Below are 27,671 nucleotides of genomic sequence, written 5' to 3' on the forward strand. Positions count from 1 at the left end.
AGGTTGTTTTTTTTTTAAATACATTTACTGCTTAGAATGTTGTTGTCATTAATGAAAATTGAAGAATTTTCATTATTAAATATTTTATGTCAAGTTTCAGAAACCATTGACATAACTTGTAAAGGCGAGAGTCTTGTCGATGCTCTAGTAAATATATTTTTTTTTTAACTTTTTTTAGCCATATTTGTAGTGATGTTTTTATAACTTTTTAATGTATTTTTTTTTATTTATTTCTAAACCCTAGCAGACTGTTTCTATAAATAGTTAGTTCCTTCTGTAGCCTATGTTTATAATTTCGGGAATTTTAAAATAATGTTTAAAGTATCCTACATAAGCAAGTGTAGGATGTAGAATTGCCTAAAATGTTTATTCTAATGTAGGACACACTGGGCTGGAGCACTTACACTACTGCACAGTTGGTGAAGATGGATGAGTCTTCAGGTAACTAAAATTATCTTCCTATTATTATAATATCATAATTAATGTTATCTTTTTTTTTTTTTTTTTTTTTTTTAATCTTAGGTTGTTGTAAGTGTTATGTCCGGGTTTGGAAATGATTCGTTGTTAACTTCAATACTTTTATTTGGACTCAATTCTTCACATAACAGAGTAGCCCTCGCCCTAACCGCTACCAACTCTTTACAACCGTTCACTCCAGCTTTTATACCGCATTCGACCTTGAGATAATAATACATAAACACACCAGGGTTAACAATACTCTAGGGTAAACTCAACTCACACACGCACTCTCCCCTAATTATAGATTATTCTAACCTATTTCTATTGAACCTACAACTGATCCGTAACAGTAAGTAATGAAATATGAAGAATTTTAACTTGTAAAAATTTTATGTCAAGTTTCAGGAAACATTAACGGAACTTCTAAAAGCGAGAGTCTTGTGGATGCTCTAGTAAATTTTTTTTTTAACTTGTCGTGATTTTGTCATATCTGTATTTAAGGGTTTTTTTTATCTTTCTTAATCCCTGTTGACATTTCTATAAACTTATAGTGGCTAGTGAAGCCTTTTTGTTATAGTTTTGGGATTTTTAAAAAATATCTTACATAAGTGTTAAGGTTAGAATTGTTTAAATATTTTTCTTCTGATATAGAATGCACTTGGTTGGAACACTTACAGCACTGTACAGAAGGTGGAGTTTCTTGGGGCTTCAGGTAACTTTTGTGTACATTGTTTTGTGTGTTTTGGTTCTGTGTTTACATTGTTTTGATTTTGTTTTTACATTGTTAAGTGTTTTTGATTTTGTGTTTACAATGTTTTGTGTCTTTTGATTTTTGTGTTTACATTGTTTTGTCTCGTGTTGTCAAAATTGGTGTATTATAAAATTCCTTATGTCAGTTTTGATAGTAAATTTGTATATTTACTTTTTCGTATATACGAAGTATAGAGAAAGTCTTGTAATCGTGCAAAAAAAAAAAAATCAAGATTATTACAAATCTCGACGTTTTACACCTCACTGATACGGAAAAACATAATTTTGCAATCTTGTCCATATGTCTGTGTGTGTGTCTGTCTGTCTGTGTGTGTGTGTGTGTGTCCGTGTGTAAACACGATAACTTGAGTACCGTTACAGCTAGGTTGATGAAATTTCATATATCCGTATCAACTTTTGAGCGATTTCCGATAACCGGAAGTGGTACTTTTCCTACTTTGAATTTTTCAAAAGCCTATAACTTGAGTACTATTTCAGAGTAATTTTGAGTAATTTCCGTTAACCGGAAGTAGTAATTTACGCTACTTCCGATTTCTCAAAAAACTAATGTAAATTTTTAAAGTACTAATAATATTGCGCACTATTATGCACTTTTTTATTTGGCGTTCACTTGGTGTGCAATTAATTTGTCTGAGAGATATTATTCTATTTTTAAAACTTTAAGTATTTAAAATGGATTAAAAATCATGTCTATAGCCCGAGTTCCCATCCCGTTATTTTATATAAGAATATTCGAGAAAGTATAGGGGAGATCACTCCCGGTTTATTTAAAATTGTCAGGTTCTGGAAATCTAGACCAAAACAATCTAGACCAGATTCCTTTAAACATCTGTATAAAAATTAGTTCTTCTGCTGTAAATATGTCTTTATAATTTATTAATTAGTAATCTACCTTTTTTCCTCTCTCTGAAGGTCTTTTTTTTTTCTTCTTTTAAAGCAACTTAGAGATTTTTTTTAGAAATTTTAGATCTTTTCTACACATTTTCTCCCTTTTTTATATCACATGTAAACAACTTTTGGATGTAGAATTGTGTGTTTAAATATGTTTCCACATGTAGAACACAGATGTCTCTGTGACTTATTGTACAGCTCAGAAGACTGCGCAAGTCTGCTAATGCATCAGTTATGCGCGTGCGGCGTCAATTCGGCCAATGACGAAACGGCCCCGTCAAAACGACCCCGACAAAACGACCCCGTCAAAACGACCCCGTCAAATCGGCCCCGTCAAAAGGGCCAGCGACATATGGACCCCGTCATATAGGCTCCCGACAAATAGGCTCCCGTCATTTAGGCTACCGACAAATAGGCTCCCGTTATATAGGCTCCCGACAAAAGGGCTCCAGTCAATAAGGCTCCTGATAAATAGGCTCCCGTCATTTTGGCTCCCGACATATAGTCTCCCGTCATTTAGTTTTTTCCACAAAACGGCCCCCGTCATTACGACTCCCGACAAATAGGCTCCCGCCATTTAGTTTCTCCACAAAACGGCCCCCGTCATTACGACTCCCGACAAATAGGCTAGCGTCATTTTGGCTCCCGACAAAAAGGCTCCTGTCAATTTGGCTCCAGACAAAAGGACCACTGTCACAGTGGCGTAGCTGCCGTAAAGCTAGCGTAAGCAAGGCATGGGGGCCCAAGGCACATAGGGGCCCTTTTCCCTCATAAAAAATTAACTTTTACAATGGAATTTTAATATTTGTTACATATAAATAATTTTAAAAAAGAAAAAGGTTAAAAGTTCCAAAAAGCCCCCCCCCCCCCCCCCCCCCACCGTTTCGGCAGTGGGATTCAGTGTTTGTGGGTCAAACAGAGCCCAATCGTTATAATAACACTACAGGCTATATCACTTTGTGGTGCAAGACATTGAGAGAATCAGCCTATAAATAAACTTTTTAGCAGTAGTAGGCAAGCATAATAATATAGTATAAATACAAAATCAGGACATATAAAATACAAAATGTTGCCTTCAGAATATTTATATATTAAAAATATCCATCGTAAGTAGAAGTTGATCTCTTCGTTTAACTCCTCTGTAGCCTAACGCAGAGGCGTAGCGAAGGCGAGGCGGGGGGTGCGGACCGCAACGGGTGACACCATTTAGGGGGGGGGGGGTGACACCAAAGGCAAAAAATTGTAAAATTTATAGAATGAAATGCCATTTTCCAGATCCATTAGTTAAAGTTAAATAGTCTTCTAAGTACAAATCGAAAATTATATCAAGAGGGGGGTGTGACACCACGACGTAAACGTAAACTATAAAGACAACAATGCTACATCCAACTGTATTATAAACAGACTGTAGATAAACATCGTCACTATTAAGTCAGCAGTGATTAAAGCTTAAACACGTACGTGCACCAGTATGTGGCATATATATAAATTGTAGGCCTATGTAGGCCGACACACACACACACACACACACACACATATATATATATATATATATATATATATATATATATATATATATATATATATATATATATATATATATATATATATATATATATATATATATATATATATATATATATATATATAAAAATATATGCTTTGTTTCCTGGGAGGGGGTGACAATACGAAGTGCCGCACCGGGTGAGACCCGACCTAGCGACGCCACTGGCCTAACGGCTGACGAAGGGGCCCACTGATAATTTTTGCATAGGTGCCCAAAAATCCTAGCTACGCCACTGCACTGACAATACCGTTTCTGTAGAGACTAAGTCTCCCGGCAAAGCGGTCTCATTGAATATGACATCTGCCAGTGGGACCCCTTGATCAATATTCTTTAGAGTTAGCTTATCCAACACTCTTATGTAATACAACGTATGCATCTCTTATTCGGCAGGCCTTATTTTTCCCACGTTTTCTTTAACTTGCTTTCTCTGTGTGTTTCTGTGTTTGTCTTTCCAATCAAATCTTGCGATCGAAATTTCTGGCACTTCCCAGTTAGCTAGCGCGCTGAAATTTTCAGGGAAGCTTTCTTTTGGATGACCATTGAATATTCAATTGTTATTATTACTAAATTGATCAATGGAAACATTTTATTGAGCATTTTAGACCGCTATATAATCTATATATATAATTCTCCTCTGCTAGCCATTAGAAAAAAAACCAGCGACGCGTACCTCGCGCGCAGTGAAGCGAACGATCACATGTCGCCACAGGCTTAGGGGCAGAGAATTTAGCTTGAACCGAGTTTAAACTTACAGGAGGTAGGCCAGTTTGGGGGAGACGATATGGTCGAGTGGTTGGGCACACGATTGCTATCCCACTCGACACGGGTTCAAATCTATGTGTTCTAGTCAGTAACGTATTCAAACAACGTGTTTTTTACGAGTTGTCTTTTTACGAGTTGTCTTTTTACGAGTTGTCTTTTTACGAGTTGTCTTTTTACGAGTTGTCTTCGTTTACCCAAAAAAAATGAAAAGATAAAATCGATAGCAAGATTTTAATGCAAACAAACAGACAAAGACTAAAAAGTAGAAAATAATAATCATTAAAAAAGTTTTAAAAAACCCACGTTTTCTGATTGAACTAAAAAGTAGAAAATAAATGCTATACATCACAATAATGCAAGCGATCACTCTACTATAAGCGAGCAAAAACGTGGGGCGCCGTGATTTTCTTACAGTTTCTAATACTGTTGACTCTCTACAAGCTCCCTAATAAAAGTCAATAGTATTATCTAATCAATAGTAATATAACTTTTACTTCGGCGCCCCACGTTTTTCATCGCTTATAGTAGAGTGATCGCTTGCATTATTGTGATGTATAGCATTTATTTTCTACTTTTTAGTTCAATCAGAAAACGTGGGTTTTTTAAAACTTTTTTAATGATTATTATTATATTAGTTTATCTATTATAAAATATAGTATGTTTTAATTTAAGGGTCATCTATCTATGACATCCATAATTGAGTCGGTTATAGGCTGTTCCAACTCATTGTGTGGGGAGAAGGGTCCACGCTGTACCTTCCTAACTGCAATATGCTTGTACAGGGGCGTAGCGAGGGGGGGGGGGGGTGCGGACCGCACCGGGTGATACCATTTAGGGGGGTGACACCAAGGCAAAAAATAGCAAAATATATAGAGAAAAATTTGAGGGGGTGGGGGTGCAAATCGAAAGTTTGGGGGGGGGGTGCAAATCGAAAACTTGAAAGTTTGTCCCCGGGAAGGGTCGCAAAGCCTCTGGGGGGGGGGGGGGGTGACACCATTAAGTGCCGCACCGGGTGACACCCGACCTCGCTACGCCACTGTGCTTGTAGGTTATCAAAACAAAATGCTGTTATGTTAACATCATGTATATCATACATTTACACTTCTGTGCTCGCTTTTAAGCAACAGATCTTTTCTGTTGTAAATTAAACATTATCAAAAATTAGAATTGGTGGAATTTAGCTGTTAAGGGCTCGATTTGTTTGTTAATTAATTTTGGTTCATGAAAAAATAATTTCATTCGGGCATTAAAAAGAGGTTATGGTGGTATTGGAGGTAGGACACAATGGTTACTTTTATGCCAATAGTGGTCATATCATTCATTTTTCTGGAGCCAATATGTCGGGAGTCATTTTGTCAAAAGCCAATATGTCGGGAGCCCAATTGCCGGGAGCCAATATGTCGGGAGCCCATTTGTCGGTAGCCAAAATGTCGTGAGCCCATTTGCCGGGAGCCCATTTGTCTTGAGCCCTTATGTCGGGAGCCAATATGTCGGGAGCCGCTTTGTCGGGAGCCAATATGTCCTGAGCCTATTTGTCAGGGGTTAATATGTCGGGAGTCCATTTGTCGGGAGCCTAAATATCGGGAGCCCATTTGTCGGGAGCCTATATGTCGCAAGTCAATATGACGGGAGCCCATTTGACGGGAGCCAATAAGTCGGGGCCCTTTTGACGGGGCTATTTTGACGGGGTCGGTTTGTCGGGAGTCGATTTGACGGGGTCGTATTAACGGGGCCGTTTTGACGGGGCCGATTTGTCCCGGGCCGTTTTGACAGGGCACCGTTATGCGTTGTTGGTTTAGTTACTTTACTGTGTTGTTGAAATAGGTGTTTCTTTTTTTTTATGTCATGTGGCCATTTAAGGTTAGCATTAGTAGAAAATAGAGTGCTTGCTGTGTACATATTAACATTGTCTAAATCGATGAATACTTACAAATTTTCTGTCAGTTTCTGAAATGTTCTAGTATTAAAGAAAGGTAAAGAATTTCTTACTTTTACAAGTTTTTTGAATATTTCCGGAAATCCTAACAAATGATAAATACCACAATAGATTTGAATTTTGAGAAATCTTAATAGAACGGATGTTGATGTATTTTTGGTGTTAGAATTCAATTCATTGTTGATGGAATAGACACTTTTTTTTAGTGTTATATAAGCATTTAGATTTATAATTAGGAAAGAATAGACCCCTTTTTAGTACACTTTATATGCTTGTTTTGCTTTAATTGTGCTAATTAGTTTACAGGCATTTTATCATTTTTTCATTCAATACGAACAAAAAAATTACTGCTACTTCTTAAAAAGTTGCTTCTCTGTGTGATTTTTTTTTTATCTGGCTGAGCTAATCTGTCAGTGCACAAAAACACTCACCCAGATAAATATACCCACACACACCCACACTCTCACAAACATCCACCTGCCCAAACACACACCTATATATACACCCACCTACATTAACACCCACACAGACCCATCCACACACAAACACACCCACCCATACACAAACACATAAATACACACACCCTCACAAACACCCACCCACACATACACCCACTTACATTAACACCCACCTACATCCACACCCACACAGACCCATCCACACACAAACACCCACACAAAAATGCACCACTTCAATCTTCAATCATGTTATTTAACCACTGCTCAGATACAGCACATTAGACTTGGTATAGCCCATGGAACTTTTTCTTCAGTCATCTCCCCATTTTGTATCATGCAAAATTTAATCTTAGGAAGATTTATTTAATTTTCTCAACATATATTTCTATCTCAGTATAATAGATAGATATATGGATACAGATAGATTTAGAGTTACGGAAAGATTTGGAGTTACTGATAGATTTGGGGTTACTGAAAGATTTGGAGTTACTGATAGATTTGGGGTTACTGAAAGATTTGGCGTTACTGATAGATTTGGGGTTACTGAAAGATTTGGAGTTACTGATAGATTTGGAGTTACTGATAGATTTGGAGTTACTGATAGATTTGGAGTTACTGATAGATTTGGAGTTACTGATAGATTTGGAGTTACTGATAGATTTGGAGTTACTGATAGATTTGGAGTTACTGATAGATTTGGAGTTACTGATTGATTTGGAGTTACTGATTGATTTGGAGTTACTGATTGATTTGGAGTTACTGATTGATTTGGAGTTACTGATTGATTTGGAGTTACTGATTGATTTGGGGTTACTGATTGATTTGGGGTTACTGATTGATTTGGGGTTACTGATCGATTTGGGGTTACTGATCGATTTGGGGTTACTGATCGATTTGGGGTTACTGATCGATTTGGGGTTCTAGCTAGATTTGGAGTTATAGCTAGATAGTTACAAAAAGCAATATATATATATATATATATATATATATATATATATATATATATATATATATATATATATATATATATATATATATATATATATATATATATATATATATATATATATATATATATATATATAGGGAGAGATAGATACATGCATAGACACAGACACATACAGACACAGAGACATATAGACACATACATAGATACACATACATAGATACTTAGATACATAAATAGATACATAGATAATCATCAAAATGTCTATTTCAGGAAATCAGTACCAAAGCTATGAAGAAAATGAACAGGTAAGCATACACATAAAACATTTATAGTATTTTCCTTTGTTTTTTTTAAACGATGCTGTTAATAATTTGTTAGGTGTTTATCTTTACTTCTCTCTTATTCTTTCTCTACTGATGTTTAAATATCTGAATTTATTTTTAAAGTAATGGGTACAGTTTTTATAAATTTGATAGTGTTGTGTAAAGATTGTTGTATCCACTTTTTTATATTTTTGTGAGGCTTTACTTTATACACGTGTATATATGTAGGATATGAAATAGCAATTTGTTTTTTTCTATGCTAGATATCAGAGTGCTGTGCAACATGGTGTATTGAAGAGGTGGTGAGGTGGGAGTCTTCAGATGTGCCTGGTAAGTTTAGCTCATGTGGTGTTGGATGTTGTGATTTATTATGGTGGTGTTGGATGTTGTGATTCACTGCTGCGGTGGCGGATGTTGTGATTTACTGCTGTGGTGTTGGATGTTGTGATTCATTATTGTGGTGTTGGATGTTGTGATTCATTATTGTGGTGTTGGATGTTGTGATTCATTGCTGTGGTGTCGGATGTTGTGATTCACTGCTGTGGTGTCGGATGTTGTGATTCACTGCTGTGGTGTCGGATGTTGTGATTCACTGCTGTGGTGTTGGATGTTGTGATTCATTATTGTGGTGTTGGATGTTGTGATTCATTATTGTGGTGTTGGATGTTGTGATTCATTATTGTGGTGTTGGATGTTGTGATTTACTACTGTAATGTTGGATGTTGTGATTCACTACTGTAATGTTGGATGTTGTGATTCATTACTGTGGTGTTGGATGTTGTGATTCACTACTCTAATGTTGGATGTTGTGATTCACTATTGTGTTGTTGGATGTTGGGATTTATTACTGTAATGTTGGATGTTGTAATTTATTACTCTAATGTTGGATGTTGTGATTCACTACTGTAATGTTGGATGTTGTGATTCACTACTGTAATGTTGGATGTTGTGATTCACTACTGTAATGTTGGATGTTGTGATTCACTACTGTAATGTTGGATGTTGTGATTCACTACTGTAATGTTGGATGTTGTGATTCACTATTGTGGTGTTGGATGTTGTGATTCACTACTGTAATGTTGTGATTCACTACTGTAATGTTGGATGTTGTGATTCACTACTGTAATGTTGGATGTTGTGATTCACTACTGTAATGTTGTGATTCACTACTGTAATGTTGGATGTCGTGATTCACTATTGTGGTGTTGGATGTTGTGATTCACTACTGTAATGTTGTGATTCACTACTGTAATGTTGGATGTTGTGATTCACTACTGTAATGTTGGATGTTGTGATTCACTACTGTAATGTTGGATGTTGTGATTCACTACTGTAATGTTGGATGTTGTGATTCACTACTGTAATGTTGGATGTTGTGATTCACTACTGTGGTGTTGGATGTTGTGATTCACTACTGTAATGTTGGATGTTGTGATTCACTATTGTGTTGTTGGCAAGCAAGGAGTGCTAACATGAAAATCTCAAGGTTTTGATCATTGACTTGAGTCTGTAGTGAAAATGTAGCCAGCACTATGTCAGTCTTTACTTTCACTAATGTTGCTGAGGTACCCATCAGAGCTGGATAGACTCAGATGTTGTATAGTCTCGAGCCCGGGTTCCCAACTATAGTATTTTGGGTTAGTTTTTGTACACTTTGGACTGCTAACCCGTAAGACTCGAGTTCGAATCCAGGTTCAAGTCAGTAGATCGCCCCTGAGTCCACCCAACTCTGATGGGTACATAACTCACGTTAGGGAAAGTAAAGGCGGCTGGGCACAGTGCTGACCACACTCTCTTCATATCACAGAAACAAGTGAACTCTACTTCACTTGCCCCATAGACCATCAGGTTTGAAAAGGGAAACTTTACTTTTTTTTTTTCAGACCATTTGATCACTTTGTTTCATGTATACTTTGCTTTTTGTACAGGTTCTAAAGAGAGATTTGCAGCCTGCAGTTGCTTCGACCATGCCTATTTCATCCCCATCCAACACCTGACTGAGGAGCACATGTTTGGCAAGCATAAAGATCTGAAGCTGGCTCTAGTTCACGCTGTCGCAGGTCTTACTGTTAGGGGGGAGTTTCCGCCAGCTTATGACGGCTATGGAGTGTTGATGCCCACACCTCAACCACGAACAGGGTTTATAACTGGTGTAAAAAAACGTAAGAGTACCTGCCCTTGTAACAGCTGTCAAACAACTCCTTCTGACGCTTCTCGTGATTGGTTTGAAATTACCATCGAGACTGAAGACTGGCTTGTGAGCGGGCGGCAAGATGTTATCATGACTGACTGCATATGGAAGCTTGAAGAAGAAAGCGCCACAGCTGTTGTCCTTACAGGCATGGAAATTAAAAATCAACAGAAATCCTCAGATTATAACGGCGCCTCTAGTCTACACTGTGAAGTGGTCTGTGTGACCCATGATCAGGAGATTGGCGTCAGGGTAGCGGAAGCAAAAAGACATGAACGAAAGATGCGGAAAAAGTTTCAGAGAACATTGCCACAGGATAAATTTGTTTTCTTCGTGTCTTATCCACACGGTAACATACAACAAGTAACCATTGGCAAGTTGATGGAAAAAGAGGGGCCGGTTAGTGAATTTGAGAGATGTGCCTTCTCCTCAGGCATCTGCCCAGGGTGCCTTGGGGCGCCAGTGTTCATCCGTGACATGACAGACGGCATCTCCAGCCCCAGGGTCCTCTACTGCTTGAGGGGGGTAAGGAAATTGAGCTTTACACCAAGCCTATGGATCGAAACAATTCAAGCTAACAGCTAAACCATGGATAAATAGTTAATGTTCAGAAATTACCAATTTTTTTTTTATATTCCTGTGATTTTTCTTTCTTAGAATTGTTTTCTAACCTCAGTTAACTTATTTTCATTAAAATGTTAGATATGTTAATGCAAATACATTTGAGTTGTTTTTTTATGGCGTAAGTTTGGCGTGAATGGTACTGTTCATTTGTTAAAACCTGCTTTTTATTGTTACCTTGACATGAATTTAAAATAAATTATTTAATGTAGCTTTTGTTTACATTACTTACCTGTTGTACAACAATTTATAGACCTACCCTTTCAAATCTGGCAGTCCACGCTTCAAGTGAAGTAGAGTTCACCAGTTTTTGGCATGTGATGGATTAGTGTACTCAGCACTAGACTCAGCTGCCTCTTACACTAGAAGGAATCAGGTACCCATTAGAGCTGGCTGACTCAGATGTCTTTATTCAAACCCAATTAGTCTAAATTACATTTTCAACCTTTCTATCATTAAGTTTAATCAAGTAACAGTTCCTCTTCTTTTTTCAAATTCTAATTTATTAAGTTTAGAAATAAACAGCACATAAATCTTAGAACATTTAACACATAAAAAATTAAAACATTAATTTTGTTTGAAATAGAGGGGTCGGCGTGGTCGAGTCGGTAAAGCTCAAGGTTGCTAAACCGAAAAGTCTCGAGTTCGAACCCTCGGGCAGATGAGGCTCGTTAGCTGGAGACAGCCACTCTTCTAGGAGAGTCAACTCCAAAATTAAACAACTGCTGCCTTGTAGTTTGTTCTTGGTTGGACAAAGGCTATGGAAGCAAATCCAAAAAGAAAAGCAGGCTGAAGTCGGAGTCAATGGCCTCAATGGCGCATAACCAGTTGACACGTAACGCTTAATTGTGTTGGAGGCGTGGTCGAGTCGGCAAAAAAGCTCATGGTTGATAAATTCGAACCCAATGGTCGATAAATCTCGATCCTCTTCAACACTAATAATTAAGAACGAAGAAGAAGAAGAAGAAGTTTGAAATAGTTTTCAGATAGTTCCTGGGACAGGTGAAGTTAAGGTTCTCTTCTTCATTGTTCTTGATACCATGCTAGGAATCGTTCTGTTTACATGTATTGACAAAGCACAAACTCGCCTCTTTCTATATATAAAACAAGTTTTAACTTTGTTCTATGCTTTAAAAAAATTCAATGCTGGCTTAATCTGCAGTGGTTTTCTTGTTTTCTAAAAAATGTTCAAAGTTTCAGTTTTACTTTACACTTTCTAACCATCCTAGTGTTTACATTTCATTCTTGAATATTTAGAAAGTCTGTTTTAAAGAAAAAATACAGTTTATGATTATACAAAAATATTGGGGCTAGTGGGTTTTTACTGAAAGTGCTGGAGTAAGGGGCGGTGGGCACTGTATGTCTTTATTTTATAATAAATATACCTTTGGCGGTGGATGTCTCCCTCCCCCCCCCCCCACACACACAGAGTAGGGCCAGAGACTACACTCACACAACTTCAACAGTAAGACAGACATAAAGAGAACTCTGAACAAAAGAGATTCATCTGGGGACAGTTGGAGAGACCAGCCTAGAAAGCAGGGTTTCTTTCAGACATTTTTCTCCGAGAAGTGAAATGCAGTTGGACATGCTCTAAGGAAGATGTGGGGGGGGGGGCACTGAAGGATGCCTGAAAGAAACTATTGCTTACCATAATTATTGTTTTTAAATACAAAGAAAAAGATTAAGTTTTAATCACAATAAATGTTCTAGCATTTGTTCCATTGGGACAAACGAGCAATTGTTTCATTTGGTCAAGCGTCCATTGGTGAAAACAGAACTCTCGCAAACGTCTAACACCCGTGGCAAAAAGATAGTAATAAAAATAAAAAGGAAAAAAATACATATTGACCTAGTCCACTATAGTCTCGCTATATACCCTTAATTCCGCAGGTATGTCTCGCGTTATGTTCTCTTATTTTCCCGCCTCGCCATTTCGCTTTTCGTGTCTCGCAATTTCCCCACACCCCACCACCAATAAAACTATAGGATATATATATATATATACATATATATATATATATATATATATATATATATATATATATATATATATATATATATATATACATATATACATAGGCCTATATATATATATATATATATATATATATATATATATATATATATATATATATATATATATATACATATATATATATATATATATATATATATATATATATATATATATATTTATATATATATATATATGGGTGTGCGTGCGTGTATAGTTGCAGCTGGTGTCCCCCTCTCCTACTTTGTCAAATGGTGTTAATTTGTGCACACATTAATTTGATTTGATTGTGTAGGTCGTAGGCCTATAATCTATAATCTGCATTATTTATTTATTTATTCATTTTTATTAATGTTTTTTTTTTTTTTACCGGAACATTAAAAGTCAGTCTATTGGCTCAAAAAGCCTTGGACTTTGGCCCGGTTTCGAAACTGATACAGAATTGGAAATTCCCGATAGTCAGAAATTAGATGATTTGATTAGTCTCTATTTCGAGACTTATACTATGATAATAAGTATTATGTTATATCGGAATTTCAACCTAAGCTAACTTCCAAGAACTTGATAGGTAGACACATTGAATTATTTTGGTTTGGCTTTGTTTTTAATACAGCAACTAAGGTAATTTACAATCATTATAATTATAAGTAGACCGAAAGTCTTAATCCTACATAGGAGGTAAACTTCTAAAATGGAAGTGGCCCTCTATTTGGACCCGGGTCCCAATAGTCGTGGCCGCTATTCGGACCCAGTATTAACGTTGGTTTATATATCTATGTTACACATTCACATAAAAGTCATAACCCGTTTTAAAATGTGCACCTTTTATCATACAGGTTTTATGTTCATTTATTAAAACTAAAAGTGAGAAATATTTTCATTAATATTAGGCCTAAATACCCACATATATTTTGAGGCCTATATGTACTTACTTAGCATTGTAAATTAAATTATCTATATATATAATTCTCTTCTGGGATCAGTTAGAAAACAAGCTGCAAGCGCCTCCTTGCAGTCCCCTCTCTTTCTCTCTATCACTATCACTACTACCCCCCCCCCCCCACCCCACCCCAACATTGTCTGGTGAGCGGTGTTCACTCTAAATTTTTACAAAGCTAAATGTTTACAAATCGAAGAGCCGTACAGCCGGGTTTCTATTAGGGGCAGATAATTTAGTTCGATTTTAAACTTACAGGAGGTAACTAAGAAATAACTAAGAGGAGGCTGCTTTCACGGGGAGGGGGGGTGTAGGGTCAGGGTTAGGGGAAAGTGGGGGGGGGGTTAGTGTTTTAAAGCAAATATTTTCAGTGGCAGCATTGGTACTGTCGAATTTACAAATTATGAATTACTGAAAAGTAGAAAATAAAACAACTAAATAGCGGCGTATGATACGCTGCGGGTCGGCTCGTTTATTATAAATCGGACCAGGTTGTTTTTTTTTTTTTTTTTTTTTTGTTAAGCAATATTATTTATTACATAGCGATACAGCAAAAAACGGAGGGACAGAAATACAGAGAAAACTGTGCAGTTTTGCAGTATCCACACCTGCTGATCAAAACCGAATCCTATTTCCTGCAAACATAGATTCCCATTGAGGTTCACCTAAAGGAACTCCCTAACCAGGCACTTCACAAATTACACACACCTGACGGTTAGAGATTTGGACTAGGTGAACACTGATCCACACTAACTTCTACTTGGTATACAGCGGGAGCTTATTTCTAACCTACAATGGATTACAGGTAATGAGTTGAGAAAGGATTTTTTATTAATTGAAAGAATTATTGGCAAACACACAAAAATGTGTATAAGCATATATATATATATATATATATATATATATATATATATATATATATATATATATATATATATATATATATATATATATATATATATATATACGGAAATACATATATACATTGTTTCTTGGGGGGGGTGACACCACGATGTTCTGCACATGGTGACACCCGACCTAGTGACGCCACCGGTATTATGAAAGGTATCAGGGCATTTCAATTGTATAAGTGTATGAGTGTTTTAGAAGGACTTTTTAAAATAAAAAATTGAGAAAAAAGGGGAAGAAGGTTAGGGCAGTCTGCGTCATGTAGTGCTAGGGTGTAAAGGCATTCGTTCCGTCATCGTGAATGTAGATAAATTATACAATAGTTTTCTTAGTTCAGTCATTGTTCAAGTCATCATTTCGTTATCATCAAAAATTGTACTGGTCAAGTTAATGTAATTTTTAGAGTAATTAAAACTAAGAAACACCGTTACTTGATGGTTCATGCGCTCTGATGTATTATCGACCCTGTACCTTGATCTCACTTCGTAACACAACGTGTATTTTCTTTTATTTTCCGAGCAGTCCTCTGACCACCATTGACCTAACATGTGGGTGCCCACGATCCTAGTAGATGACAAATTATGTCATCTCTTGTTAAAAATAAGGCAACATACATTGGTGTGATTGTTTTTTTTTTTTAAATATCTAAGAAGATTTATTTTATTCTTTAGAATGAAAGGGAAAAAAGGGGAAAAACATGAATCTTACGGAAAAACAATGGATTTAGGAAAGAGATATTCGGGAAGCAACGTTGTTCAAGAAGCTACTCCAATAGCCAAGGAAGTTTTTAAATGTTTTCACGCCAACATGGATAACTTTACCGACTTTACGGTCAACATTGACGACACCAAATTCAACTGTCACAAGTTTGTCTTAAGTTCCTGCTCTGGTTTCTTTGAGGCTCTCATGAGGACAGATATGAGAGAAAAATCTGAATCAAGTTGTACCATAGAGGGCATTTCACCAGAAACATTTGGTCTCATAATTGACGTTATATATAAAGGCTGGGAAGTGCTAAGAAAGGAAAATATGTTGGAGTTGTGGCATGCATCAAGCCAGTTGCAGATCAAATTTTTAATAGAAGCTTGCGAAAATTTTGTGAAAGAGAACATAACAATACAAAACTACTGGGATGTTTACCAAAATGCAAAGCTGTTGGGTTCGTCAATGATACTATCAGAGGCCAGAAAGACGATGGTACATAATTATTTCGATATTGTTTGGTCGGATGCCTTTATGGAGTTATCTTTGGAAGATTTATTGGAGATTTTTCAAAACGACCAACTGAACGTGTGCGCAGATTTTGCTGTCATCTCAGTGCTAAAGTGGGCAAATATCGAAGATAATTCTAACAGCAATCTTATTGGAAAACAGAAATCAGGGCATAGATTATATCCAATGTGGCAGTCATTCGGACAGAATAGAGAAAAAATAGCAGAAGCTGAAGAACAAAAGTATTTGTATCGCAGGTCTTGCCTCGGTCAGTTATTTGGTGTTATTCGACTTGATCAAGCAAGCAATGAATGTATCACTGGGTTGATGAATAACAAATCGATTATGGCTAACATCGATGCGATATTAATTGTCAACAAATTAGCCTCAATGAGACTTGGTAGACATTGGGATCAGCCAAAAGCTACTAAGTTCAAAAAACATCTAGGTCAACCACGTGATGATGAATATTCTGAGAACCGGAAGTACGATGATTCTAAAATGTTTGAACCTAATCCCACAATGTGCAAACATTGCAGCGCAAGAGCAGATGAAGATTATTAGACCTTTTAGATATTTTAATTGTTATAAAAATATTTTAATAAAGTTTTATTGAAATAATTATAATACAGGTTGTTTGTAAACAAAAACAAAAAAAAGTAGGCATATTTTATTGGTCGTCATTGGTACACTCAGTCGACTTTCTTTACTGCGGATTAACATGGACGCACTCCCAAGGCCCAATTCGCCTACTACTAGACCTATAACTATAGACTAATTTCTACATTTTCGTTTGTTATTGTTTTTGATGTTTTCTAATTTGACTTAATGTTTTTTATATCCTTATTGCTTTGATTATTTTTAACTAGGCTAGTTATATAAACTATTATTTTCATTAATCTTCATTTATATTTTTATAACACTGCTTACTAAGCTATAGTAAATCAGATAAATTAAACTTGGAATTTGTCTAGGGTTAGACGTAAACACAATCAGCTGTTCGCCAGCGCTGGACGCAGTATTTTTATTTAGAAATTTCGGCCACATATTTAGATCTATTTTATCCACGAAACTGTCAATAACTGTATAAGGATCTTCAATTCCTAAGAGTTCAAGTTTTTTAACGTATTTTCCCTTTTCCGCGGCGCGATTCTTTACATACAGTGAACACGTCCAGCGCTGGTGAACACGTCCAGCGCTGGCGAACAGCTGATTGTGTTTACGTCTGATGTACACCACTGTGGCGGCGGGCGTAGGTATCACGTGATTTAGGTCACGTGTTTGCAATGACTCTATTAGTTCTTAGTCTACACAGGATAAGACACACACACACATGTTGTGCTTATATAGTGGCAGGTGATGTTGAGACAAAAAAATATAATTCAGTTATTTAGCCATAAATGAGCTCGAACCCTCGAATTTGAGGTTTGTCACAAAAAGTCTATTAAGTAATTGATTTTTCTAGGACCATCATATTCATGCATGAGTTTAGCCATTCGAATGTGATGTTTGTCATAAAAGGTTTTCTCATAATGCTTCTATCTCATCATCATTTTTCCTTTGTGTCTCCTCGGGAGCAAAGGGCTGTAGCTACACTTTTCCACCTGAATCTTTTGGGCTACTTCCTTTATCTGTGCCCACGTGAGACTAGCGGTCTTTGCGTATTCCTCTACCGTTTTTCTCTATGTTTTCTTTAGCCTGCCCACTTTCCTTTTTCCCTGGGGATTTCAGTCCATAGTATGTTTTGCAATATTTCCTTCTTAGCGTGTGACCAATCCATCTCCATTTACGGGCCTTGATATCTTTTCTATTGGCTCCTGTTTTGTATTTTACCACAGGTCTTTGTTTGATATTTTGTCTGGCCATCTTATTTTAAGTATATGTCGTAAGCATTTAATTGTAAACGACTGTAGCCTATCGGTATTTGCCTTTGTAACCCTCCAAGTCTCCGAACCATAGAGCTATATTGCCTTGACATTTGTATTGAAAATGTTTATCTTGCTCTGGAGTGACAGGGCCGTGCACCTCCACATCGGGCTCAGTGAATTAAAGACACATCTGGCCTTGTTTATACGACATTTTATGTCCTCGTCTGCTCCCCCGTCCTTATTGATCACGCTTCACATATGTTTGCGTCTATCTACACCTAATACATACATTATGAGACTAAACCATATGCTGTTTGTTCGCTGACACATATAATTTTTCTCAATTTAATTATATTCATTCTTGAGATAAGCCATACAAGTGTAGTAAAATGTTTATTTCAAAGGTTAATCATAAAAAAGTTCATTCTGGTGTAAAAGTTACATGAAAAATATAATAATAAAAATTAAAAGGAAATTTTTTAAAAATTCTAATGTGTCTACTCTTCCAATATATATATATATATATATATATATATATATATATATATATATATATATATATATATATATATATATATATATATATATATATATATTGTAGGGATAAGGCACTTAAATATTGGTTTCAATTGGTGTTAAAAGTCCGTGTTACAACATACAGAAATAAAAATACGAAAATGTAATAGCTTTTTGACTCTCTACACATGCAGCATTAACTGTTAATTAAACACAACATACAAAGCAATTACACGTAGGCTACGACACAGCTGATTTGTTTAAGTTTAATGGTATTGCGATTTTATGATTATTCTTACACAATTTAATTTTTTGAATTTATTAATCTATTTTAATTCATTGCTAAAAGAAACAATTAGATGTATTTAATTTGTACATGCTTACATTAAAATGATTAAATATATATGCTTATTGATTGTTTTACTTATATAGAAACCTGATAGAAAATTATTCAAATTAATAGTCTTAACAGTCATGTCAGGAAATGAAAAATGAAACATTGGATACTGAAAATACTGAGCATTGCTGTTTGCAGTTATACATTTTATATGTAGGATAACTTACTGAAAATTGTGTTTATAAAAAATTTGGCGTATCTTAACACACAAGAAAACTGTGGGTAATCATTTTGTTGCGTCACGCTAAGAAAAAAACTGGTTTTAAGCTATTGTTTATACATAACATCTTAATTTACAGACACAACCTTTCATTTTATCACTGATCAACAGTAACCATATATAGGCCTATATATTATATAAAGCTTACATAACAAAAATTACTTTAATATTATTGTTCTATATTTCTGCTTGTGTATTTGGAGCAATAGTTTCTCATGACATTTATAAATTTTACATACTTTTTACATACATTTAAACTGCATATAATGCCTAGCAGGTTATTTTCTAATAAAAAAAAAAATAAAACAAGACTTTTCTCTAACATGTGATGAATTTTTAATTTGTTATTGATATCACAAATTTTTTGCAGTAATAAAAATTGTAAAAGAAGATTTTTATCTAACATGTGCAAATTTGCAATTTATTAAAGAAATCACATTTTTTTCTGTAAAGTGTTGTTTTGTTGTTTGTATATGTGGTGGGTGTTTTCTATGAAATACAGAGAAAACAGACACATCCATTTGGATTAATTATTTACGTTACACATTTCTAACATTAATTTTGCATTATTTGACCCCAATGGGAAATTAGAGTGGGTTAACACAGGAGGTTGCACATTCTACATAGAGTCAAGTTTTGTTAAGCAATAGCAGTTTTAAAATACAGCTAAAGCAAAAATCTGCGCATTAAGTGCACAAAAAATTGGGAGGGACTAACTAAAAATGATGCACATTAGTTTACGAAAACATTATTTTGTCAAAGTCATGTATATGGATAGGGGTCATTTCGAAGTAGCTTTTTAATGGACAGTGGTGTACTGGACAAAATGACTTGCATAAAGCAAATAAGAATAAGCTACCAAAATTTGTAACAGATGAAATTAAACCAGTATTTAAAATTATCTCAACCAAGGCATTATTAGAGAAGTGTTTGCACGGGTGTACACAGAATGCGAATGAATCTTTTCACAATTTAATTAGAAAGAGGTGTCCAAAGACATTCTTAGTAGGAAAAAAAGGTTGGAAAAAGCTGAACATGATGCTGCAATTATTTATAATCAAGGAGTTTGTTCGCAGACCAGTATTTAAACTTTGTGGTTTTATGCAGAGGAATCATTTCGAGCATGGGGAAAAAAAGATAATTATGTCTTCATTAAGTGTCAAACAAAACCAGATTAGTATGTCCAAGGGCATAAAAACTAGAGTAACTAATGCAAATGATCACAAAGATGATTGTATATATATATTTGTCAAATCTTTCTTTTTTTTTCAATGTTCTCAAAATATGAATTTTTAGAATAGTTTTGGCACCAATGTCAAGACTATTCAAAAACTATTTAAGCTTTAGCTATTAAACTTTCTGATATTGTTCATCTCCCAAGTGTGCACCAAACATGCTATTTTTATGCAGTTTGCTATTAGAGTTTAAAAGTTATGACTTGTGAACTTATCCCTACTGCTACTACTTTTTAAAAAAATTATAGTCACATGGGTAAAAATTCATTAAAGAAAAATTTTAATTGGATTTAAATAATTATAGTTCAGATTGTGTATTTTAAGTAAAGCTTTAAAGGTTAATAATTTGTTTTTCAATATCTTAAGTAGGACTTAAATCATCTTGACATTACCATAACTTACAGTAACTTTTTGGGTGATTTTAGCCCATTTTCACCATAAAACATACATTTTTCCCCAGAATTATGCTGCAAGGTGGGTTAATTAATGCTTTTTATCAATACAGTACCTATCCAAACATATGTCTTCACTAAGTGTCCAACAAAACCAGAATAGTATGTCCAAGAGCACAAAAACTAGAGTAACTAATGCAGATGATCACAAAGATGATTTTATATATATGTGTATATATATATATTATATATATATATATATATATATATATATATATATATATATATATATATATATATATATATATATATATATATATATATATAGATAGATAGATAAAGATATATATATATATACCTGGGGGCTTTTAGGTTCAATTTAGTAATCAGGATTTGTCAAATCTTTCTTTTTTTTTCTAAATTTTCTCAAAATATGAATTTTTCGAATATTTTTAGCACAAATGTCAAGATTTTTCAAAAACTACTTAAGCTTTAGCTATTAAACTTTCAGATATTGTTCATCTCCCAAGTGTGCACCAAACATGCTATTTTTATGCAGTTTGCTATTAGAGTTTAAAAGTTATGACCTGTGAAGTCAAGGGAACTCACTCTTCTTGTATTAGTATTATATTTATACTGTTATCTTGAGTGATGTCCCTTAAATGTATAAAATAATTGTCTCTCGTCACTTCCGCTCTCTCTCTTCCATCATGGCCGAATAAAGACTTGTTAACAACCAACGCGGCTTCTCGTCAGTGTTTCCAATCCATTACATCTGGCGACGAGGATAAATGATCCACTAGAAAGAGCACCTACTTACTCAAAAAGAGGTTTGCTAGAGCATATTGGCTAAGTATTTCTAGAATAATGGCGCTGTATGGCCAAATAAAAGAATTTGATTCGAATGATGAAATCATTCATGATTATCTAGATAGGTTAAGCTTTTACCTTGAAGCAAACAACGTGACGATAGAAGCCAAAAAGAGAGCTGTTTTGTTAACAGTCATAGGGCCTCAACAATTTAGGCTACTAAAGGACTTATGCGCACCAGCTAGTCTAACTACCAAGAGCTTTAACGAGCTGAGCAAATTGCTAACAGACCACCATGCGCCTACCCCATCAAAGTTTCTATGTCGAGCTAGATTTGACAGTAGGACTCGTCAACCAAACGAGTCAATATCAGAATATGTTGCTGCTTTACGTCATTTAAGTGAATTTTGTGAATTCGGAGACACGCTGTCTGACAGACTATGTGAAAAGTTTGTGACAGGTGTAAACAGTCCTGATGTTCAAAGAAAGTTGCTGCTCGAGTCAGATCTAACATTAGAAAAAGCAATACAACTTGCAACTTCATTCCAGCAGTCATCCGATGCGGCGAGATCTCTAGCACCTTCAGAAATCCATGCAGTAAACAGCAGGTTAGTCAACAAACACCAACCCTATCAGAGCATTCCAACTTATGCTAAACAGCCTGCACGTTTAAAGCCTAGATCTAAATCTAGTAATAATTATCAAAAATGTCATCGATGCAAAGGTCCCCATGCATCTCATCGATGCAAGTTCAAGTCAGCAACTTGTTATAAGTGCAGTAAGCAAGGTCACATTGCCAAGGCCTGCTTTGCAAAGTCTTCGTCTGTTGCTAAATCTAGCCAGTCAAGACAGTACAAATACCAAAGGCAGCACTATGTTAACTCTCACCAAGACTACCTAACCCAACCAATGAACCACTCTACCTGTGAAAACGCTCAAACTGATTCGCAGCCGGATTTCAACCTATTCTCTGTGAAATCAATAAGTCATGCTCCCATCAATGTACTAGTTTATATCAACGGTAAGAGCATCAGCTTCCAACTTGACACTGGAGCATCTCTAACAGTCATCACAAAGAAGGACTTTGACGCTGTCACAGGAGGATCAGTGCCTCTACAGCCATGTCACAAGTGCCTAACAACATACACTGGTGACAATGTTCCGGTAATAGGAGAGTGTATGGTTCATGTAAGTTATGATGGTCAAAGTGTTAAACTTCCTCTTCTTGTGGTTTGTCACAGACTGTATTATTATGTATCTTTATTATATTGTGTTTTGCATGAATGAAGAGTACCTGGCTAGCGGAAGGACTGTCTGAGCGATCGTCATGTGTTTTTCCGTGTTTTGGGTGAGATCGCTCATTGACGTAAGGGGAGAGAAAGTGGTGAATAAAAGAGAGAGCGAAAGGTGAACGGGGGTTGTGTGCTAGGACTTGGGACTGGAACGATGGCAGTGAATGTAAGATGTCTCCATGACTTGGAGTCGTGATTATTATTTGTACCTATATCAGTTGATCTTCAAATATGGATGTACCACGGATTTATCTGTACATAGTGTAAATAAAGTTGTCATTTGAAGTTGCCACTGTTGCTCGTGTTCCTGTATGAAAGCTAACCCACAACAACAAAGAATTCATGTTGTTACATATGGTGTCAGAAGTGGAGGCAATAAAGTGATGTTGCTACATTGTATTACTGTTACTTATGATGTCACAAGTGGTTGAAGAATTGGTGCTACATATGTCAGAAATGGAGATATTACAGTCTGTGGTCTTCCACTGTTTACCAAGTACGTCAAGTTCTTGAAAGTCATCTATCTACACTCAAGTCAGAAGGGTTGCTGTAGTCAAGTCAGACGTTTTGTTCAAGTCAAGTCATCAACGTGATAATTTTTATCACCTTATTTCGATATTGTCTCACCAATGTCGAATAAGCCTACATATCGTCTGTAACAGATTACTGTTACATCTACAAATGTGTGTTTTTTTCTATTTGGATTTAGCTGTTCAAGTTTTTCTACTGTGGATTAGCAGATCTAGTTTATTAATTGTAAACTGTTCCTAAAGATGTCCTATCTAAAACTGGACAAATTTCTACTCTGTAACAGGCTACTAGAACTATTTTGAATTTTTTTCAACTTTTTGGAATCAACAAAGTGAACTATTTTGGACGTATATATGTACTATGAACTTTTCTTGGATTACCAGATATCTGTAATCAACTAAAACAAGCCAGAAACCAAGAAAGGGTATTGTAAATTAATTAACATTTATCTATTGTCAACTAATGAATTTATATTTTATGTCATAAATAGAAAATAGAGCAAAATGTCAAGTCGTACATATTTTAAAGAGCTAATAAAGGAGCTCGACATTCCGATGGTCAAGATGTCAAGACTGGAAGAATATATGGAAATGGCGAGGGATCTAGGCATTAAGAAGATGAAGAAGAAGATAGCCTGGGCAACCAATTGACTTGAACAAGAAAAAGAGAAAATTAGAAAAGCAGAGGAAGAGGAAGACGAGAAAAATAGCAAAGCAGAAGAAGAAGAAGAAGAAGAAGAAAAAGAAAAGGCTAGACTAGTTCATGAAAAAGTAATGAGAGAATTTGATGCTAAGATAGAAAACCCAAAATTAGAAAGTCAACAGGCAGAACTTAAAGCTGAACTTGAAGAAGTAAATATTGTCAACCTTAAGAATGAAGAACAAAGTAACATAGTCCAGGAAGAATTGAAACCCAAGGATAAAACAGAGGTTGAACTTAATAATGATTTAAAGGTGACAGATACATTAGAATGTCTTAAGATTGACTCTTTATTGAATGATACGCAGGTACACGAAAATATTAGTGAAAGTTGTATCGTAAGTCCATCAGAGAATGGCAGTCAACAAGAAATAAGCCCATCAGTGATTGGCAGTGATGATTTAACAAGTCCATCGGAGAATGGCAGGAATCATGATAAACTAATGATGATTAATGAATCAGTGAACTTAATAAGCCACAATGAAGAGAACGTACCTATTGAGGAGTTACTTAGAAATCTGGAGTCAAACTATAAAGAAGATATACTAGAACTCAAGAATAAATTTAACAAAGAAATGGAGAAATTAACACAGAAATTTATGTGTGAATTAGAATCAATAAAGAAACACAAGGAAGTTAAGAAAGATGAAACAATATCTAGAAACTACAATGTCAATAAATTACAAACTGATAGTAAAAGAAACGTATCAAACTATGAATACAGTCACCATGTTAATAAAAATGTCATTAATGTCATTAATGCACAGAATGAAAGAAAAAGAAATTTAGCAAACTATGAATACAGTCACCATGTTTATAAGAAGCCAAAATCTAGATGTTTTTACTGCGGAAAAACAGGTCATTACCAAAATCAATGTTGGCATAGGTTGGCAAATCAGAGAAGAAACAATTATGTACAAAGAAAGGCATGTGGGAAATATAGTAATTTAAGAAAGAATATATCATGTTCTAATGAAATATACCTAAGCAAGATGTATTATGAAAGGCCAAAGCAATGCCATAATATTTATATTGAGTTGGTTGATGAACCAAACCAACATACACAAAGCAAGATAACTACTGACGTTGTTCAGAAACCAGAGGAGAATATTAACACAAATGAAGTATTACAAGTTACACGAAATCTGTGACATGGTTGAAGGAAATGGACCACCATTACTAGGTAGGAACTGGTTAGTTGATCTTAAGTTAAATTGGGAGAGTATATGTTCATTGAACAATGCAAGAGAATCTAGTCTTACTTCAATAGATAAAGTTATATCTGAAAATGAAAGTGTTTTTGGCAATCCTGGATTACTAAATGATAGAACAGTGAAGATAAGCATTAAAGACACAAATCCAAGATACTGCAAAGCTAGAGTTCCACCTTATGCATTGAGGAATAAAATTGAAAATGAGCTAAGTAGATTGGAATCTAATGGCATCATAAAGAAGGTAGACTATTCCGATTGGGCAACGCCCATTGTGCCAGTGTTAAAGAAGGATGGTTCTATAAGAATTTGTGGAGACTATAAAGCTACACTGAATAAGCAAATAGAGCTAAATAGGTACCCTATTCCTAACATTGAGGAAATTTCTTTGAATTTGGCAGGAGGAGACAAATTCACTGAATTAGACTTTAGTCATGCTTACACTCAACTAGAACTGCATCCAGATTCAAAAGTCTATACGACAATAAACACACATAAAGGACTCTACCAATATGAAAGACTATGTTTTGGCATATCATCTAGCCCTGGAATTTTCCAAGCTGTCATGGACAGTATTTTTAAGGATATTCCAAATGTTTGTGTTTACTTTGACAATGTGTACATAACTGGTAAGAATGACACTGAACATCTTAAAACACTTGATAAAGTCTTGAAAATAGTTGGTGAAAAAGGTTTAAAGATAAACAAAGATAAATGTCAATTCATGCTGACAGAAATTAGTTTTCTTGGTTATATATTTGGGCTTGATAAATTACTATGCAAAGTTCATAGGGAATCTGTCTGGTAAACTATCACCACTGTACAAGCTGCTGCAGAAAAATGCAACTTGGCACTGGGGTAAACAACAAGAAGCTGCTTTTAATACAGCAAAAGAAGCTTTGTCTTCTGACACCTTACTAGCTCACTATGACCCAGGGAAAAGACTTATATTAACATGTGATGCTTCACCAGATGGTGTAGGAGCAGTCTTGTCCCACATGGATGAAAAGGGTGACAGACCCATTGCTTTTGCCAGTAGATCTTTGAACCAGGCTGAGAAAAATTATTCTCAGTTAGATAGGGAAGGACTAGGCATCATTTTTGGTGTTAAGAAATTTCATAAGTTTCTGTTTGGTAGGAAGTTCACCATCTTTACAGATCATAAACCATTGCTAGGTTTATTTGGAGAAAACAAAACCCTACCTGAGCATGCCTCACCAAGAATTCAAAGATGGGCTATCACACTAGCCGCATACAATTATGAATTGAAATACAAACCTGGATCTGAGAATAGTGCAGATAGTCTTAGTAGATTACCTTTAAAAAACCAAAGCCTTAGTTATGTACCAGAGGATGTATTTGTTCTCTTCACTATCAGGGATAACTCCAATATAAATGTGAATGATATTAAAAGAGAATCACAAAAAGATGAGTGCTTAATAAAAGTATATGAGTACTGTAAAAATGGTTGGCCTGAAGAGTCAGTGAATGAGGACTTAAAGCCATATAAAATAAGAAAAACAGAGTTAAGTCTAGAAGATGGATGTATACTATGGGGGTCAAGAGTAATTATCCCCAAAATGTTACAAAAAGAAGTTTTAAGAACTTTACATGATACTCATCTTGGTTCTTCCAAAATGAAGAGTCTAGCAAGATCATGGTTCTGGTGGCCACATATGGATGCTGATATTGAAAAATATGTAAAGCTTTGTTCAAGCTGTGCACAACATTCAAATCAACCAGCTACAGCACCATTGCAAAACTGGGACTGGCCAATCGAGCCATGGAAACGTATACATATAGATTTCGCAGGACCTTTCATGAACAAAATGTTCTTAATTGTTATTGATTCACATTCTAAATGGTTAGAAGTTAAAATCATGAACACAATCACTGCAAATGATACCATTATAGAACTTAAGGAAATATTTTCAACTCATGGATTACCAGATCAAATTGTTCAATGTACAGGACCTGTGTCTTATAAAGTAAAAACAAATGATGGACTTATTGTCCGTAGACACGCAGACCAGTTAGAAATAACTTGTGCAGATAATAAGTGTGAATCTGTCAATCCCACCAAATCTGATCAGTTCACACCAACTCAGTTTGTTCCACAACCAAGTTCTGTTGATATGAGTGAACCAAGTTGTCTAGAGTCAGAAAATGTAAATTCTGGAGTTAATGATTTAAATCCTAGACCTCCTGAGATAGAGAATCCATATGGTCAGAATCTTGAGTCACCAAATCAAAAGCCACTGAGAAGGTCAAGCAGGACAATCAAAGTCCCAAATAAGTTAGACCTATGGTTTTAAAGGTCAAAAGGACTTTGACATCATTGTTTTGTATTTTAATTATGTTGTAACATATTGTGCATTGTTTGTAAGGATGTAATCTACCATAGTGTTCATGTTACAATATAATTGGTGATGTGTTGTGTTTACTAAGGGTAAAGGGATGTAATATAGTGAGACTTGTGAAGTCAAGGGAACTCACT

At 35.4% G+C, this 27,671-nt stretch overlaps 3 protein-coding genes across 3 annotated transcripts in view; all 3 read left to right on the forward strand.

Moving 5' to 3' along the window:
* Positions 1-7,557, forward strand: part of LOC131943398 (uncharacterized) — a 28,726-nt gene extending 21,169 nt beyond the window's left edge. The window contains exons 7-11 of the mRNA XM_059303497.1: positions 95-147; positions 381-441; positions 859-911; positions 1,111-1,171; positions 7,265-7,557. Coding sequence (XP_059159480.1) covers positions 95-147; positions 381-441; positions 859-911; positions 1,111-1,171; positions 7,265-7,557 — 521 coding nt within the window. The remainder of the gene's footprint in view (positions 1-94; positions 148-380; positions 442-858; positions 912-1,110; positions 1,172-7,264) is intronic.
* Positions 7,558-8,020: 463 nt separating this feature from the next.
* On the forward strand, positions 8,021-10,927 carry LOC131943375 (uncharacterized). The gene is made up of 3 exons (XM_059303458.1): positions 8,021-8,098; positions 8,380-8,446; positions 10,045-10,927. The coding sequence occupies exons 1-3, from the start codon at positions 8,051-8,053 to the stop codon at positions 10,890-10,892; spliced, it is 963 nt and encodes a 320-aa protein (XP_059159441.1). The 5' UTR covers positions 8,021-8,050; the 3' UTR covers positions 10,893-10,927.
* Positions 10,928-14,429: 3,502 nt separating this feature from the next.
* On the forward strand, positions 14,430-17,197 carry LOC131943361 (kelch repeat and BTB domain-containing protein 3). The gene is made up of 2 exons (XM_059303445.1): positions 14,430-14,687; positions 15,463-17,197. The coding sequence occupies exons 1-2, from the start codon at positions 14,677-14,679 to the stop codon at positions 16,565-16,567; spliced, it is 1,116 nt and encodes a 371-aa protein (XP_059159428.1). The 5' UTR covers positions 14,430-14,676; the 3' UTR covers positions 16,568-17,197.
* The last annotated feature ends 10,474 nt before the right edge of the window (positions 17,198-27,671 follow it).

Source organism: Physella acuta, unplaced genomic scaffold (assembly GCF_028476545.2).
Source record: "Physella acuta isolate Inbredline_101_S28 unplaced genomic scaffold, ASM2847654v3 ptg000454l, whole genome shotgun sequence".
Lineage (NCBI taxonomy): Eukaryota > Metazoa > Mollusca > Gastropoda > Physidae > Physella > Physella acuta.

Coding starts and splice junctions, on each gene's coding strand:
- LOC131943375 (XM_059303458.1), top strand. CDS start 8,051: ATGTCTATTTCAGGAAATCAGTACCAAAGCTATGAAGAAAATGAACAG. Junction 8,099..8,379: donor GCTATGAAGAAAATGAACAG/GTAAGCATACAC, acceptor TTTCTATGCTAG/ATATCAGAGTGCTGTGCAAC. Junction 8,447..10,044: donor GGAGTCTTCAGATGTGCCTG/GTAAGTTTAGCT, acceptor CTTTTTGTACAG/GTTCTAAAGAGAGATTTGCA.